This window comes from Maylandia zebra, linkage group LG3 (assembly GCF_041146795.1).
Source record: "Maylandia zebra isolate NMK-2024a linkage group LG3, Mzebra_GT3a, whole genome shotgun sequence".
NCBI classification, from domain to species: Eukaryota; Metazoa; Chordata; class Actinopteri; order Cichliformes; family Cichlidae; genus Maylandia; species Maylandia zebra.
In genome coordinates, this window is record NC_135169.1 from 318992 (window position 1) to 332867 (window position 13876).

General features: G+C 41.8%; 2 protein-coding genes across 3 annotated transcripts in view; both read left to right on the top strand.

Annotated features, from left to right (window-relative positions):
- The window catches only part of LOC143416908 (uncharacterized), a 154149-nt gene extending 152654 nt beyond the window's left edge, over positions 1-1495 (top strand). Inside the window, exon 4 of the mRNA XM_076882581.1 lies at positions 1086-1495. Coding sequence (XP_076738696.1) covers positions 1086-1189 — 104 coding nt within the window. The 3' untranslated portion in view covers positions 1190-1495. The remainder of the gene's footprint in view (positions 1-1085) is intronic.
- Positions 1-13876, top strand: part of LOC101479240 (matrix remodeling-associated protein 8) — a 359831-nt gene that overhangs the window by 215437 nt on the left and 130518 nt on the right. The window contains exon 1 of one of the 2 annotated variants that reach the window (XR_013094738.1): positions 9074-9309. The exons of the other annotated variant lie outside the window; for it this stretch is intronic. The gene's annotated coding sequence lies outside the window, so the exon portion shown is untranslated. Of the gene's footprint in view, positions 1-9073; positions 9310-13876 lie in introns of those variants that run through there. 2 annotated transcript variants of the gene reach the window in all.

Here is a 13876-nt window from a genome sequence, read left to right on the forward strand (position 1 = left end):
TATAACTCAATGAAATCCAGTCTGATCAGTACCAGACTTTACAGGCATGATGTCAGACGCGCCCTGAACAGATTGATGTGCCCATTGTCGGAAATACGGACAGCGCCACCTAGTGGCAACAGGAAATGTCATGGCTTTAATTTTGTTGTACTGATTTTCACAGGTTCATCGTGGCCACCTCAAAAGCGGTGAATATCACCATCAGTCCCTCGTGATGCTTCAGTGCAAAAATTGTGACTTTAAACTGAACGCCGCACCCTGGTGGCAACGCTGTTCACGATGAAAGATGAAGTGGCTTTTGAGGGTCTTGGCAAGTTTATAGAGGCTTGAAATTTGGCACACACCTCCAATGTGACGAAGGCTTTGTTGTTATGTGATCATTTTCATTGAATATCCCAAAATGGCTCCACAGCGCCCCCTACAAAATTTCAAAACCACAGCCCCAGCTCTGTGTTTTATGTATGAATCTGAAACCTGGTAGGCTTATAGGAGATATCAAGATGTACAAAAAAGTCTCTTGGAGCAATATCCCAAATGCAACAGGAAGTCAGGCATTTTAAAATTAATGTGCAATTTTGGCGACATTTTCTCCTCTTTTCAGGCTTCATACTTTGACGAACTCCTCCAAGGGATTTCATCATATTGAACCATTCTCCAGTGTGTGGAATCTAAAGACCTTTGTGATGTTAAATTGCGAAGCTTTTTACGTCCAGGGAAACGGGGTGGTTATGGCGGCACTTAGAGTTTGAATCACTCGCCAAAAAGCAGTAATCTGCTGTCACTCAAAAACACAATGTCCAATCTCTCCCAAACGTCTCAGGTGTGATGAGACTCGAGCTTGGAAGTGTTTGTTATGCCATTTGTCAGTAATGGTTAGAGCGCCACCTAGTGGAACGACTATAATGATGATTGAATGAGATGAAATGTTAGCTGGTGGTTAAATGCATGAATTCCATCAATGTGACATCAGATCGGAGGTGCTGGTTGTAGGTGTTGGGCATGGCTCGACGCGATGGGGTGCGAGGGCCCTCATAACGCTGCTTGCAGCTTTAATTTATATTATTCTTCATTTTGGAAAATTTCAGCAGATCAAGAAGAAGCTGGAAAAGATGACATCATCACTCATGTCGTGTACAATATTATCAAGCTATCACATCGTCCACAGCCAGTCAGACCAAGCAGATTCTGATACTCAACATGTCTGCTGAGTGGTTAGATTTGCTTTTCATTGAATTTTTGTGAATCTTTATATTGTGGGAACTAGGAATGAAAATATTGTTCAAACAAGAAACATGAAAATGTGCATCATCAGAATAATGATGAACACATTTTCTCTTCAAACATTTCAGACTGAGTTTAGTATGATCTTGAGCTTCATGAAGATCGTTCTGTCTCTGATAAGATGGATTATCAGGACATTACAGAGCATGTGAGGGATGGCATGAGTGCTTGAGGCAACTGTTGGTGTGATTTGGCGCTGTGTAAATAAAATTGAATTGAATTGATCAGCAATGTATAAATGTGGATTGTAATAGTAAAACATTACATTTAAATAAGTGTGGTCACATGTGTGTTTAATTCTGTACTTACTGAGTGTTGTTCACTGTGAGCTGGACTGTGTGTTTGTGGTCTGTGGTTGAAGCTAACAGCTCTGCAGTCGTCCAGCATCCTGTTTCTGATAGAAAGAAAACACTTCAGCTGCAGCTGTTTCAACACAGAGCTGCTCATTTAAACACAGAAAGGAACATGGAGATATCATCTGGAAAAGCATTTCAATAAACTCTAAAAACAGACCATCAGTTCATTCAAAGTGAATGTTAATTACATGAAGAACTTGTTCACTGCTTTTTTTTAAAAAAAAATTACTTGGCTTTTCATTTTCATGTGACTCCAACATTTAATATTTTTTTCAGGCCTCATTCTAAATCTGAAATAATCTATTATTTTCTGAGACTTGACATGTTGAAAAATTAGATTTTAGTTTAACTACAGTCTGAAGTCTGAAGTCTGATGAGACTGCAGGGTGTTCTGGTTTGTCTAATAATAGTGTTCATGCTGTGAGAACATGTTTGCTTTCTGCTCTGTGGTGAAGTGTGTCAGTCTGCATTAGAAGAAGCTGCAGCTCTGTGGTCAGTCTGTGTTTCACAGCAGAGGTGTGAAAATGAGAAAACTAAAAAGCTGCTGTGGTTTATTAAAATAATCTCTTCATGAAGCTGCATAAAAAATCATCTGCAGTAATTTAAATGTTTTATTCTGCAGAGCGTGAACCAGCTGAAGACGTCAGTTATGGATAAACAAAGAGGCCCAGGTACAGCTGCTCTTTATCTTCTACTGTGGACAGAGACAAGCTAGCTGCTCACCCTGTTTACAGCCATCATGCTAAGCTAGGCTAACCAAACCACACCATGAATCAACTCACAACTCAGGCATATGAAGGATAAACCACTTCAAGCTGCACAGAGCTGAGCAGGACAAAAACAGACTTAAAACATTTGATGGAAAACTGTGTGACAAAGTGGTTACCATGAAGTCCTTTACTTAACCATACTGATGATTTATTTTCTTGTTATTTTACAGTCACCCATAATGCTTTAATTTAGACATTGCTGGTGTAACTTTGCTTAACACACACTATCCCGGGTTTGTTTGTGGTAGCAGTAGTTACATCCATTACATCCATGTGTATGTTTTTTAAAGCAAACACTACTAATCATTTGAATTTTCTTCTGTTTCCAGGCAAATGTCCGGTTAAATTATGTGTCTTTATTTTGTTTTGGTTATACTTACCATGTTTGTCCATGTTTTTCATTCAGGTCCTATATTTAAGACAGGTATATGGGAAGGGCCGCCCCAGTACTTCCTGTTTATGTAGGGTCATGAGGTCAATGATTGCATCATTGGGTTAGGGCAGGGGTCGGCAACCTGCGGCTCCGGAGCCTCATGCGGCTCTTTAGTCCTTATAGTGGCTCCGTGTGGTTTGAGAAAATAAATTAAAAGTATTTAGCTGAAGTGTATTTTATTGATGTTAGTTCTTTTTTAACTTGTAGTTCTAAATTGGAAGATTATTGTGATATGGAAATATAAAAATAAAATTATATTCTATTATTTTTTCATCGCTCAAAATAAGCGTCACACTCGCAGAAGCCGGTGTACCCGCCGAAACGCCGTGCATTTATCGAGACTTTCGACCCCAGGTAGGCCAATTATGGATCTTCGGATCCACATTATGTCAGCAGCTGTTCTCCACCGTGAACTATGTTAAAAACAAACCCTGCTCACACCTCACAGACGACAGCTTACAGTCCTGCGTAAAGATGAAAGTGACTTCGTACAGCCTGCAAGTCGTAAATCGTACAGATCTGCAGACGCTGAGGTCTGAGGTTCAGGAGCAGAATTCCCATTGTAAACATGCCACGGCAGACCCGACAATGTTTGCATGAACAGGCTTTTCAGCATCTCTTTATTGACCACTTTTCACACACGGTTGCTGTACGCATACAGCTGGTGTTGAAGCTCACAGCTCGACACACACCAACACAACAGCATAAATAGCACAGATGTTAAGGCGGCAAAGCATGATTACGGGTGCCGCTAAGGTGTGTCCGCCTCCCCTGCAGCCCCGCCACACACATTAACCAGGTAAAATACATTGTTGGGTCTGTGTTTCCACAAACCCCGCAAATTCTAGAGACTTATTCATCATGAAGAAAACAAGACAGTCGATCGATCCATTACTTGCGCAAGGGAGGCCTCTCATCTGTGTCCAGCACGTCGAAATGACCACCAATGCCTCTCACTGCCTTTTATTGACAATCTTCAAACAATAGTTTACAAAGCACCTCCCCTTGCAACCCCCCTTTGGTTACGTAGACAAGGCACTGTATGTAAGTGTGTGTGTGTGTGTGTGTGTGTGTGTGTGTGTGTGTGTGTGTGTGAGAGAGACCTCCTGCTGACCAAAGGGTCATAAACCCAGGATGTCACGGACCCAGCTCTGGGGACTCGGTGTCCGTGGGCAGTGGGGACTGTGACTATTATTGTTGTTGTTGTTGTTATCATTATTATTATTATTATTATTTGGTGTGTTGTCTGCACTGCCCCTATGCACATCTGTATGTAGGCAGGTATGTGTGTGTGTGTGTGTGTGTTTTGCCTTTCTGCTGTGGCCAAATTACAGGCACCTTCAGCCCTGGGGGCGTGGTCTAACTTGAGGGCTGGCCACACCCGAAGTCCTGGCCGCACACCTGCTCCTCATCTGGGCTCGTCGGGGGAGCTATTTAGATGAGCGATGGAGCTTCCACCGACGCTGGATTATTGCGTTTGACTACACGTCAGTCTTCAAACAAGTCAAGTGTGAGTGTATGCCTGCTGGGATAAGTGTTAACGGCTGCCTCTATTGTTTTCCCCTCAGGAGGAGTGTGGGACGAGAAGGAGCAGTAAGCACGGGGAGTGCAGGGACACTGGGGCAGAGAGCACTACACGGGGACTTTTGGGAAGAAGACACTCCACGGGAGTCTGGGAAACTGGGGATTTATTGTTGTTTACTTCACCACCTTGTAAATAAACACTGTTGCACTGAAGAGTCCGGCGTTTGGGTCCTATTTCCCCATCTCCCCACGGTCTGCCAGCCAGACCGCGACACAGGAAGCTTACATCAAAAGAAAAAGATGTTTCAGATAGGATGTATCTACAATAAACCCCCCCCCCCCCCCCCCCCCCCCCCCCAGCACAGAGTGGCTGGAGAGGTGGTCAGGATCAAAGGGATGGCTTTGATCCTACTGCTTAAACTAAGACTGTACAAATTTAAGAAACACAATGGCAATATTCAACAATTAGACTTAACATACATATTTAGGCAGAATTTTGCAAATATCTATTTTTCATCTTTTAGCAGCATAGTGCTTTTTTCCAGTTATTTTTTAAAAGTCAGGTCAACTCTACACTTCATCCTGCAGCATCTGGACTCCCCAGGAACCTACGCCAGGATCCTGTTTGTGGACTTCAGCTCTGCCTTCAACACCATCCTTCCAGACCATCTCCGAGGCAAGCTTTCCCAGATGAATGTGCCTGATCCCACCTGCCGGTGGATCACTGACTTCCTGACGCACAGGAAGCAGCATGTGAGGCTGGGAAAGAATGTCTCGGACTCCCGGACCATCAGCACCGGCTCCCCTCAGGGCTGTGTTCTTTCTCCTCTGCTCTTCTCCCTGTACACCAACTGCTGCACCTCCACCCACCAGTCTGTCAAGCTAATCAAGTTTGCAGATGACACCACCGTTATTGGACTCATCTCGGATGGGGAGGAGTCTGCCTACAGGATGGAGGTTGAACGTCTGGTGTCCTGGTGCAGCCACAACAACCTGGTGCTGAATGTCCAGAAGACAGAGAGTACTGGATGTTTGCAAAGATGATTGAAGGAAATTGCCGTCCCGGGTTTCCTCCGTGGCGTGAGCGATAAGCAGAGTTCTGTCCTTTCCTTCTAAGATTCCTAATTATTTAAAGTAACACTCAGGTATGCCATTCAGCTGGGTTAGTTACGACGTCGGGAGCAGCTTGGGAGAACAAGGAAACACAGACTGCTTCAGGTTGTCTTCCCAAATCGACTCAAAGGTTTATTTGATACACAGCAGTTTATATAGAGGAAAAAAGGTTCGTGTGTCAGCTTTCCCAGTTCAAACCGGTACAGACTAAATAAGGAAACGTCTTCCTGCCTTCTGAGCAAAGTATCCCTTGTGTAGTTTATCAGTTCAGCTATAATTTATGATCATCCCAGCAAAATACACTCCTAGACATAAAATACAGAGTTCTTTCATTAGTGAATTCTGAAACGAACCACCTGGCCTTTAACGAGCCTTTTCCAGGAGATAAAGAAAAAGGGAGGATGGGAGTAAGGAAGTGGTCTCATCTCTGTGGTGTTTTCGACCTTCTGGTACCAGCTTGTGAGTCTTACACATTAATTCTTGGGTCACATAGAAAGAGAAAAACAACTATTAAATGGGCCTTATTGAGTAACTCTTTTCTGTATAATATCACAATAAAACAATATCCTGTAAATGCTACTATGGTATCAAAATATCACAACAATGATGGTCTGGTTCGGAAAGCCAGAATACAACTAGGAAATAGAAAACTATCCAAAGAGGGTGAAAGGCTCAATAAACCATCCACTCTTGAACGCCCTATACATAAATTAGTGGTCCTAATAGAAAGTAACTAGAATGTTCCAGTGGAACTTCTGTAAATGTGTATGGGATGGTTAAAGTATTAGGATTGTGTCATGGTCCGCGGCCCGGCGTCCGGGGTGCTGTTGGGATGCCCACGCCCACGGGCGTGGCTGCTAACCCCACACCTGCATCCCATCCCAGGCGATCACCAGGTGGACTATTTAATCCTGCCCTACCTGCTGCTCCACGCCAGTCCGTAGTTGCCTCTCAGCGGTAACGTACACCTGCGGGAAAAAACCCCTTATGACAAATTGTCCATTGGAACTGACTCTGTTTTACCCTGTGTACTCAGATCACAACTCGGCGTTTTTGCGAGCCACCTGCCTGTCCACCTGTCCGCCTGAGATTCGGAAGCACTATCAGCCTCGCCGTCTCGACCCTTTTGGAGCCCTCCCCCCTCTGGTTCACTCAGCCCGGCTACCTCCGTAAGACGTATACTCCACCTTCCCTCGTATGCTGCCTTTTTTCCGCACCCCAGTAACCTGTTTCTCTTTTTTTGTTTTGCAGCTTCTCACAGCCCCGCTCTCGGCGTTCCCTGCGCAGTTCACCTCCCCAGTCCCTCGGTTTCTTCTGGTTCCATACGTTGTTTTTTCGGCTACCCTCATGGGACACCTTTAGTTATAATAAATTTGCTTTCTTTATTACCTCCTACCCTGGTGTGTGTGTGTTCTGCTTCTGGGTCCAGCTTGCGCACGGAACTTCGGTTCATGACAGATTGACTTGCAAGTTTGTCACAATTAAGTACTGTTTGGTTCTGTAAATTCCTAGATTTATTCAAATTATTTACAGATTTCATAAATCATAGTTAAAATAGACAGTTAAAATAAAGTTGGTTATTTCATGTTTCTGTGATAGATTCATGCTCAGTTTAGTTCTTTTATTTACAAGATAAGATGATAAAAGTGTAACATTAATTAAAAAACATGTCTAAAATATGTGATTACAAAATATGGGTTTGTTAAATATGTAAAGTGCTGTAAAGTTTGTATGAGGTAAAGTTTGTAATTGTCACATGACCAGAGTTTGGTTGAGAGCACAACCATGGCATTGTGGAGCTAGCATGGATACATGGCTACAGATGCATCTACAGCCTCAACGTTAATGTTATTCTGCATGTGGTCCAAGAGGCGCACACGGTATGGTTTCATGTATATTGTTTGTATATTGTTGCATACGTGTTCTACACTGGTAATGAGAGGACGTTTTTGTGATATCCATTATTGTGCATTTTTCTTTTCTGCTTGCACAAGACTGTTCATGGACACTGACATGAGAGACTGATAAGTTCAAAACATTCATGTTGTAAACTTTGTGTTTCTTCAGTTTTCACGGTGTCTGAGGACAATGGGAGGCAGAGCCTTCAGTTTTCAGGCCCTCTTCTGTGGAACCAGCTTCCAGTTTGGATTCAGGAGACAGACACTATCTCTACTTTTAAGATTAAGCTTAAAACTTTCCTTTTTGATAAAGCATATGGTTAGGGCTGGACCAGGTGACCCTGAATCCTCCCTTAGTTATGCTGCAATAGACGTAGGCTGCCGGGGATTCCCATGATGCATTGAGTTTTTCCTTTCAAGTCACCTTTCTCACTCACTATGTATTAATAGACCTCTCTGCATTGAATCATATCTGTTATTAACCTCTGTCTCTCTTCCACAGCATGTCTTTATCCTGTCTTCCTTCTCTCACCCCAACCGGTCGCAGCAGATGGCCGCCCCTCCCTGAGCCTGGTTCTGCCGGAGGTTTCTTCCTGTTAAAAGGGAGTTTTTCCTTCCCACTGTCGCCAAATTGCTGCTCATAGGGGGTCATATGATTGTTGGGTTTTTCTCTGTATCTATGAAGCACCTTGAGGCGACTTTTGTTGTGATTTGGCGCTATATAAATAAAATTGAATTGAATTGAAATACCATTGTGAGGCATTTAAAGTCCAACAGCTCCCTCTAGTGGCCATATATAAACATGTCTGAGGATGGTGTTAATGTAAAATGTGTGACTGGGAGAAACAGTTTGCCAGCTCTAAACTCAAGTGGTATTCAGATGGCAGGGAGGATGCCAGACAGACCTTGTATTCCTAAACATATGGTGAGGGTGAGCTGAGAATACCTGGCAGAGGTCCTAGTCTGTGGGATTTTCAACTCCCAACTGCAGCAGAACTTCAGTAGCAATAGGCTTGGGGCATTGAGTCTGATCCATGATCTGGACCATGCTCTGCACCTTCATTGCTGTGGCTGCAAAGTGGTTGGTGAGTGTTGTGGTGTTATCCCCTGAACCGGATGACGGACTCCTACAATGAAGAGAGCCATCGAGCTAAAGAAGGTTTTTGGGCCCTTATTATGCAGTTACATAAATTTCAGTGCACTATTACTCAACTGTAACCACTATTGCTACAATGATATTACATGAATACTAACTGGTTATTGCAGTAATTGACTAGTAATAACCTATTATTAGCATCATTACGTTCTATTTCAACCTTGGTACTATTGCCACTTTATTACAGAGCTGTAATAGAAAGTGCTACTGTTTTTTATTTTTGTTGTTTGAGTTTTTGTTCATAACTGCTTTGATTCATGACATCTGTTTTTTTACTTCTTGAATGTAACATATATTTTAAATCTCTGCTCTCAGCATGTTGTATAGGAAGTAGAATTAAATTGTAGTTTCACTCTTAAGACCAAGTTTATCTGGATTCGTAGGCTGTTACTTTGTTACTTTGCCCCTGCAGGTGTGCATTAGTTCCATATATGGAACAAACAGCAACCACACCTTAGCAATGTGGTTGCTAAGGTGTTGCAATGGCACTGATGTCACACAGGTGCAGGGTATGTTGTGTAAAACAGGCTGATACAGGTTAATACAGGTCTGTGGCTGCTTGGTACAGAGGTAGCTTTACCCACAGAGATTTAACTTTTTTATTTTATCTTTAGATTAATGAACAATTGACTTTTGTAAAACCTTTTGAGTGTAATTAAACAGCAGGTTTCTTTTTACCACTGAAAAAACAGACCTCACACCTTTTTTTAAAATCTTTTAATGGATAAACGTTCAATCCTGATGATCAGAGGACTCTTCAAGTGATCCCTGCAAAACAGTAAGTCTTAAAAACACTTTTGTTTCTAAGTAATCTTAGATCTGGGGTGATCGTGGCTCAAGAGTTGGGAGTTTGCCTTGTAATCGGAAGGTTTCCGGTTCGAGCCCCGGCTCGGACAGTCTCGGTCGTTGTGTCCTTGGGCAAGACACTTCACCCGTTGCCTACTGGTGGTGGTCAGAGGGCCCGGTGGCGCCAGTGTTTGGCAGCCTCGCCTCTGTCAGTGCGCCCCAGGGTGGCTGTGGCTACAATGTAGCTGCCATCACCAGTGTGTGAATGGGTGGATGACTGGATATGTAAAGCGCTTTGGGGTCCTTAGGGACTAGTAAAGCGCTATATAAATACAGGCCATTTACCATTTAATCTGATCTGTGACTTACAACAAGTCTGCAGCAGACAGACGAGTTCTCTGCAGATTATTTTCTGCTGCCTGTCTCTACATGTTTTCTCTGTGTGTGTTTCTGCTGCTTCTTTGTCCTCACTGTAAACAGATGTACTGAGAGACTCCTGCACTGATGTTTCATAGGAAAGTCCAAACAGCCTCACTGGTTCTCCATAAAGAACAAAGATTTGCTCTCTGTGGCTACAACACAACTTAAAGACAATCAAAGGTGGACAAAGTTCTTCAGAACAGCTGTGGTTTTATGGAGGCTACAGCTAAATGCTGCCTCCTCCATGGTACAATATACATTTTTATACAGTGACGACATTTTGACCTTTGTGTTTTCACCTCTTTTCTCATGATGAACATGTTTCTGATAATCCTCCAGTGAGATTATGATTCTTGTTTTGTGTTTATGGTCTCTTTAAGAGTGAGTTTCTGTGTTTTAGTTTAGTTTATTAGAGTTGGTTCAGTTTTTGTCTTGTCAAGAATCACTTTACTGACTTGTGAATCATGATTCACAAGCCCAACTGACTCATTCACTGACTCACCCCTGTTACTGTTAGCAAACTAATTTCATTAGTAGAAATATATCAAGTTTATAATTAAAATTGTGAGAAAAAAAAACAACAGCCAGTTTATTAACTAAAACATTTCTACTCTGGACTGGAAGAAAAAACCCTGAGTAGAAAGCTCACATCAAGCGTGTTACCGTGGAAGAGACGCTTCTTCATCTGAGATGAAGTCTTATAGTCTGACTGACGCAGTATAACATTCAGACTACACTTTTTTTGTTTTGCAAAGATAATAAGCAGACTAAAGAAAACAAAAAAAATTAACTCAGTTCCACCACTATTAAAAAAATACAGGGTCTGACTCGCATTTCTCGCATGAGAAAATATATATTTGACACATTTGTGGAAAATACTAATACAATAAAATAAATGTTCCCTTTAGAAATCTTGATTTTCTTGCTCTTTCTTGGTCTATAAAATAGTTATTTTTCTTTTTCAATCACTCATCTTAGCAGTAGGATTTACAGGTGCTAAATGTGGCAGAATAAGTCGTGATAACACTGGAAAAAAGAAAAAAAAAGGTGATGTCATGTGGGGAATTGCACCTCCCGAAATATTAATCTAATAAACCTTGTTTATCACCTGATAATAAAAGCACACAGACTCAATAATGGTGAAATTGTTCGACTTATTTTAAGTTTCAGTAAAATTATTTGTTTCACACATTTCAGTGTCTTAATATATAATTTGTAATAAAGTGTATTATAAAGTAACAACTATCATCACTGATAACAAATGACTGAAACATTACATCTGCCACTATATGAGCATCCTGGTTGTGCTGCATTCCCAAATACGTATACGTAAATATAAGTTCCCACTTTGAACTTAAATGAAACACTCCCTCAACTTGGATTTTGGACTTGAATGTCAGAGCACCTGCAGCCAACCAGAGTTCACAGTCCAGGATAGGAGTGGTGACATAAACATCAGTAAAACTTGTGATCTCTACTGTGATGCTTGTGTATTTGTGACTCACTAAATGAGACAAACACAGAGCACTGACCAGGAGCAAATGTGTCACAGATCAAACAGAGCGAAGCATCTTACAGATCAGGAAAAAATGTAAAATCAACACAAACACTTTAAAATTTCTTAAACTGCAAAGAGCTCGGTAATGAATGAGTGCCTGTTCTTCTTCAAGATGAGTGTGTAGATTATAAACTGTTGCATTTGCAGGAGTTACTGACAATAACCTTCAGTCAGTAATAAATTTCACTTTAATCAGTCCACAAACTAAAGTGATATTTGTTCCACCTTTGTTAGGCTGCAGGACAGAGTCAGACTTGTAGTGATGTGTCATGAGCAAAATCATCGTCTCTAAGAGCCGATGGTTTGTAGTGAATCAGAAGAGCCGACTCCCCACTTTTTTTTTAACAAGGTTTGATGTTTAACTGTCGTCCCACATACATCACACACAGCATAATTTCTATGCTGAACGCAAATACAGTTATGATCTGTGAACAAAGTCAAGATTGTGTGTTTCGTGGTCTGATGTTTTGTGCTTCATTGGCTCACACTCTTGTGGAGCCGTAGCACGCACATGAAGGAGAGGCGGAAGGTGATTGTAGTTCCTGTTAACAGGGTATTACCGACTATCCCTCTAATTGCCGATCTTACTCAGAGTTTACCTAAATTAGATATTGATATTTTCATATGGGAACTAATACTGCAAACTTTGGTAATGGAAGTACCGTATTTCCCGGACTACAAAGCGCACCTGAATATTAGCCGCACAAGCTAAAATCAGGGGAAAATCCTGTTTTGTACATACATTAGCCGCACCTGACTAAAAGCCGCAGGTGTTTCAATGTTGACTTATCATATGTAAGAGAATATGCACAAAGCGAATTGTCAGGAAAGAGATGGCTGTTTGGAGACATCACTTTTATTAATATTTTGAAAAACAAGTTATGGGTACATATTTGCACAACTTTTTAGGTATATGTAAAAGTAGCGGTAATTACAAGTACGAAACATGTGCTGTGCTTCATAAACGAGTAACAAATGTAGTACATAACAATAACCTACAGCACACCAGAAAAATAGAATCAGACTACCTTTTCGGCTCAGGTGGATGGATGGATGTTTTCACACTTTTCCACGCTGTCAGATTCCACCGGTGGAGTTGAGCATAACTTGCTTTTCACAAGTTTATTGCCGCACACCATCCACGCCTCCCGCTGAACGCGTAGCGCTACTTTGAAGTTTGTTTTTCGCGCTACTTGTACGGCACTATGTTGCCTGGCGGATGGACATGTGACCAATATACCACTCTTGAACCCCGATACTGTGTGTCTGATCACATGCCCTTCCGCCAGGCAACGTAGTGCCGTACAACAGTGGAACAAACAAAACAAATAGTCTTACGATATGACAAAAATCAGGGACAATCCATAGAAAAGCCGCACCTGACTAAAGGCCGCAGGGTTCAAAGCTTGTGGAAAAAGTAGCGGCTTATAGCCCGACAATTACGGTATTAATATTTCAGGATCACTGTGCACATCACTACCCCTCAGCCCGTGAGTGAGACGGCAAACAGCGGTGAGGAGAGTGCAAATGCGTCACAAAAACACATAAATATGACTGATACCCATAAACGAAGCAGGAATTTGATTTTTCTGAGTGTCAATCTGCATTGAGGACATACTGTTTGGCTGCTGAGTTTGGTTCTGTTTCTGCTTTATTGATTTGTTTACAGTGTTTTGTTTTTGTGTTGAATTAAAAGTAAAATGATTAAAATAGTAAACTTAAGTAAGAATGCCTGCTTTTGTAACAGAACAAATTAGGCAATTATAAGGCTTCTCATAAAAAAAACTGAATGCAAAAGTGGTTATCAACTCGCAAAGCATTCATATTTGCCAAGTAAAGCTAAAATATGAGGCTACAGAAGATAATAAATTAAGAGCCATTTGGGAGCCAAAAGAACCAGCTCTCTGAAAAGAGCCGAACTTCCCATCACTACAGACTTGAACACACTGACTAAACCTCAGTGTTTAAATGTTTCTACGGTGAAGATTCAGAGCTCAAATGTGCAGCTGCCACAAAAATAAAGTGCAGAAAATATATATATGTGACCTGTAGGCGGCACTATTTAAATAGGTCATAAGCCTTAGACATGCAGTCAGTTCACCAGCTTTAATGCTAATACAAAACAATATTACACACACACACACACACACACACACACACACACACACACACACACACACACACACACACACACACACACACACACACACATCAGCATAAGGTGGAAGAAACCAATAGAAGTTTCCCCACAGGCATGTAACAGTGTTTTCCCAAAAAGGCTAAAAATAACTTTAAACATCTCTCGACTGAAATTCAATCTGAACATTTTTGGTGACCTTCCTCTCCAACACAAGGCTATGCAACCCACATCAAGCGGGCAGTATTTCTCTTTAAGGCCGGGTCCTCCACCACAGGCCTGGGAGCTTGAGCGTCCTGAGTAGTATCTCAAGTGTTCTTAGAACTGCGCTCTCGTGGACAGAGATCTCCGATGTTGCTCCTGGAATCCTCTGGAATCACTCACTCAGCAGTAGAGCTGGGCGATATGAGATTTTTTCATATCACGATATGTTTTTTTCATTTC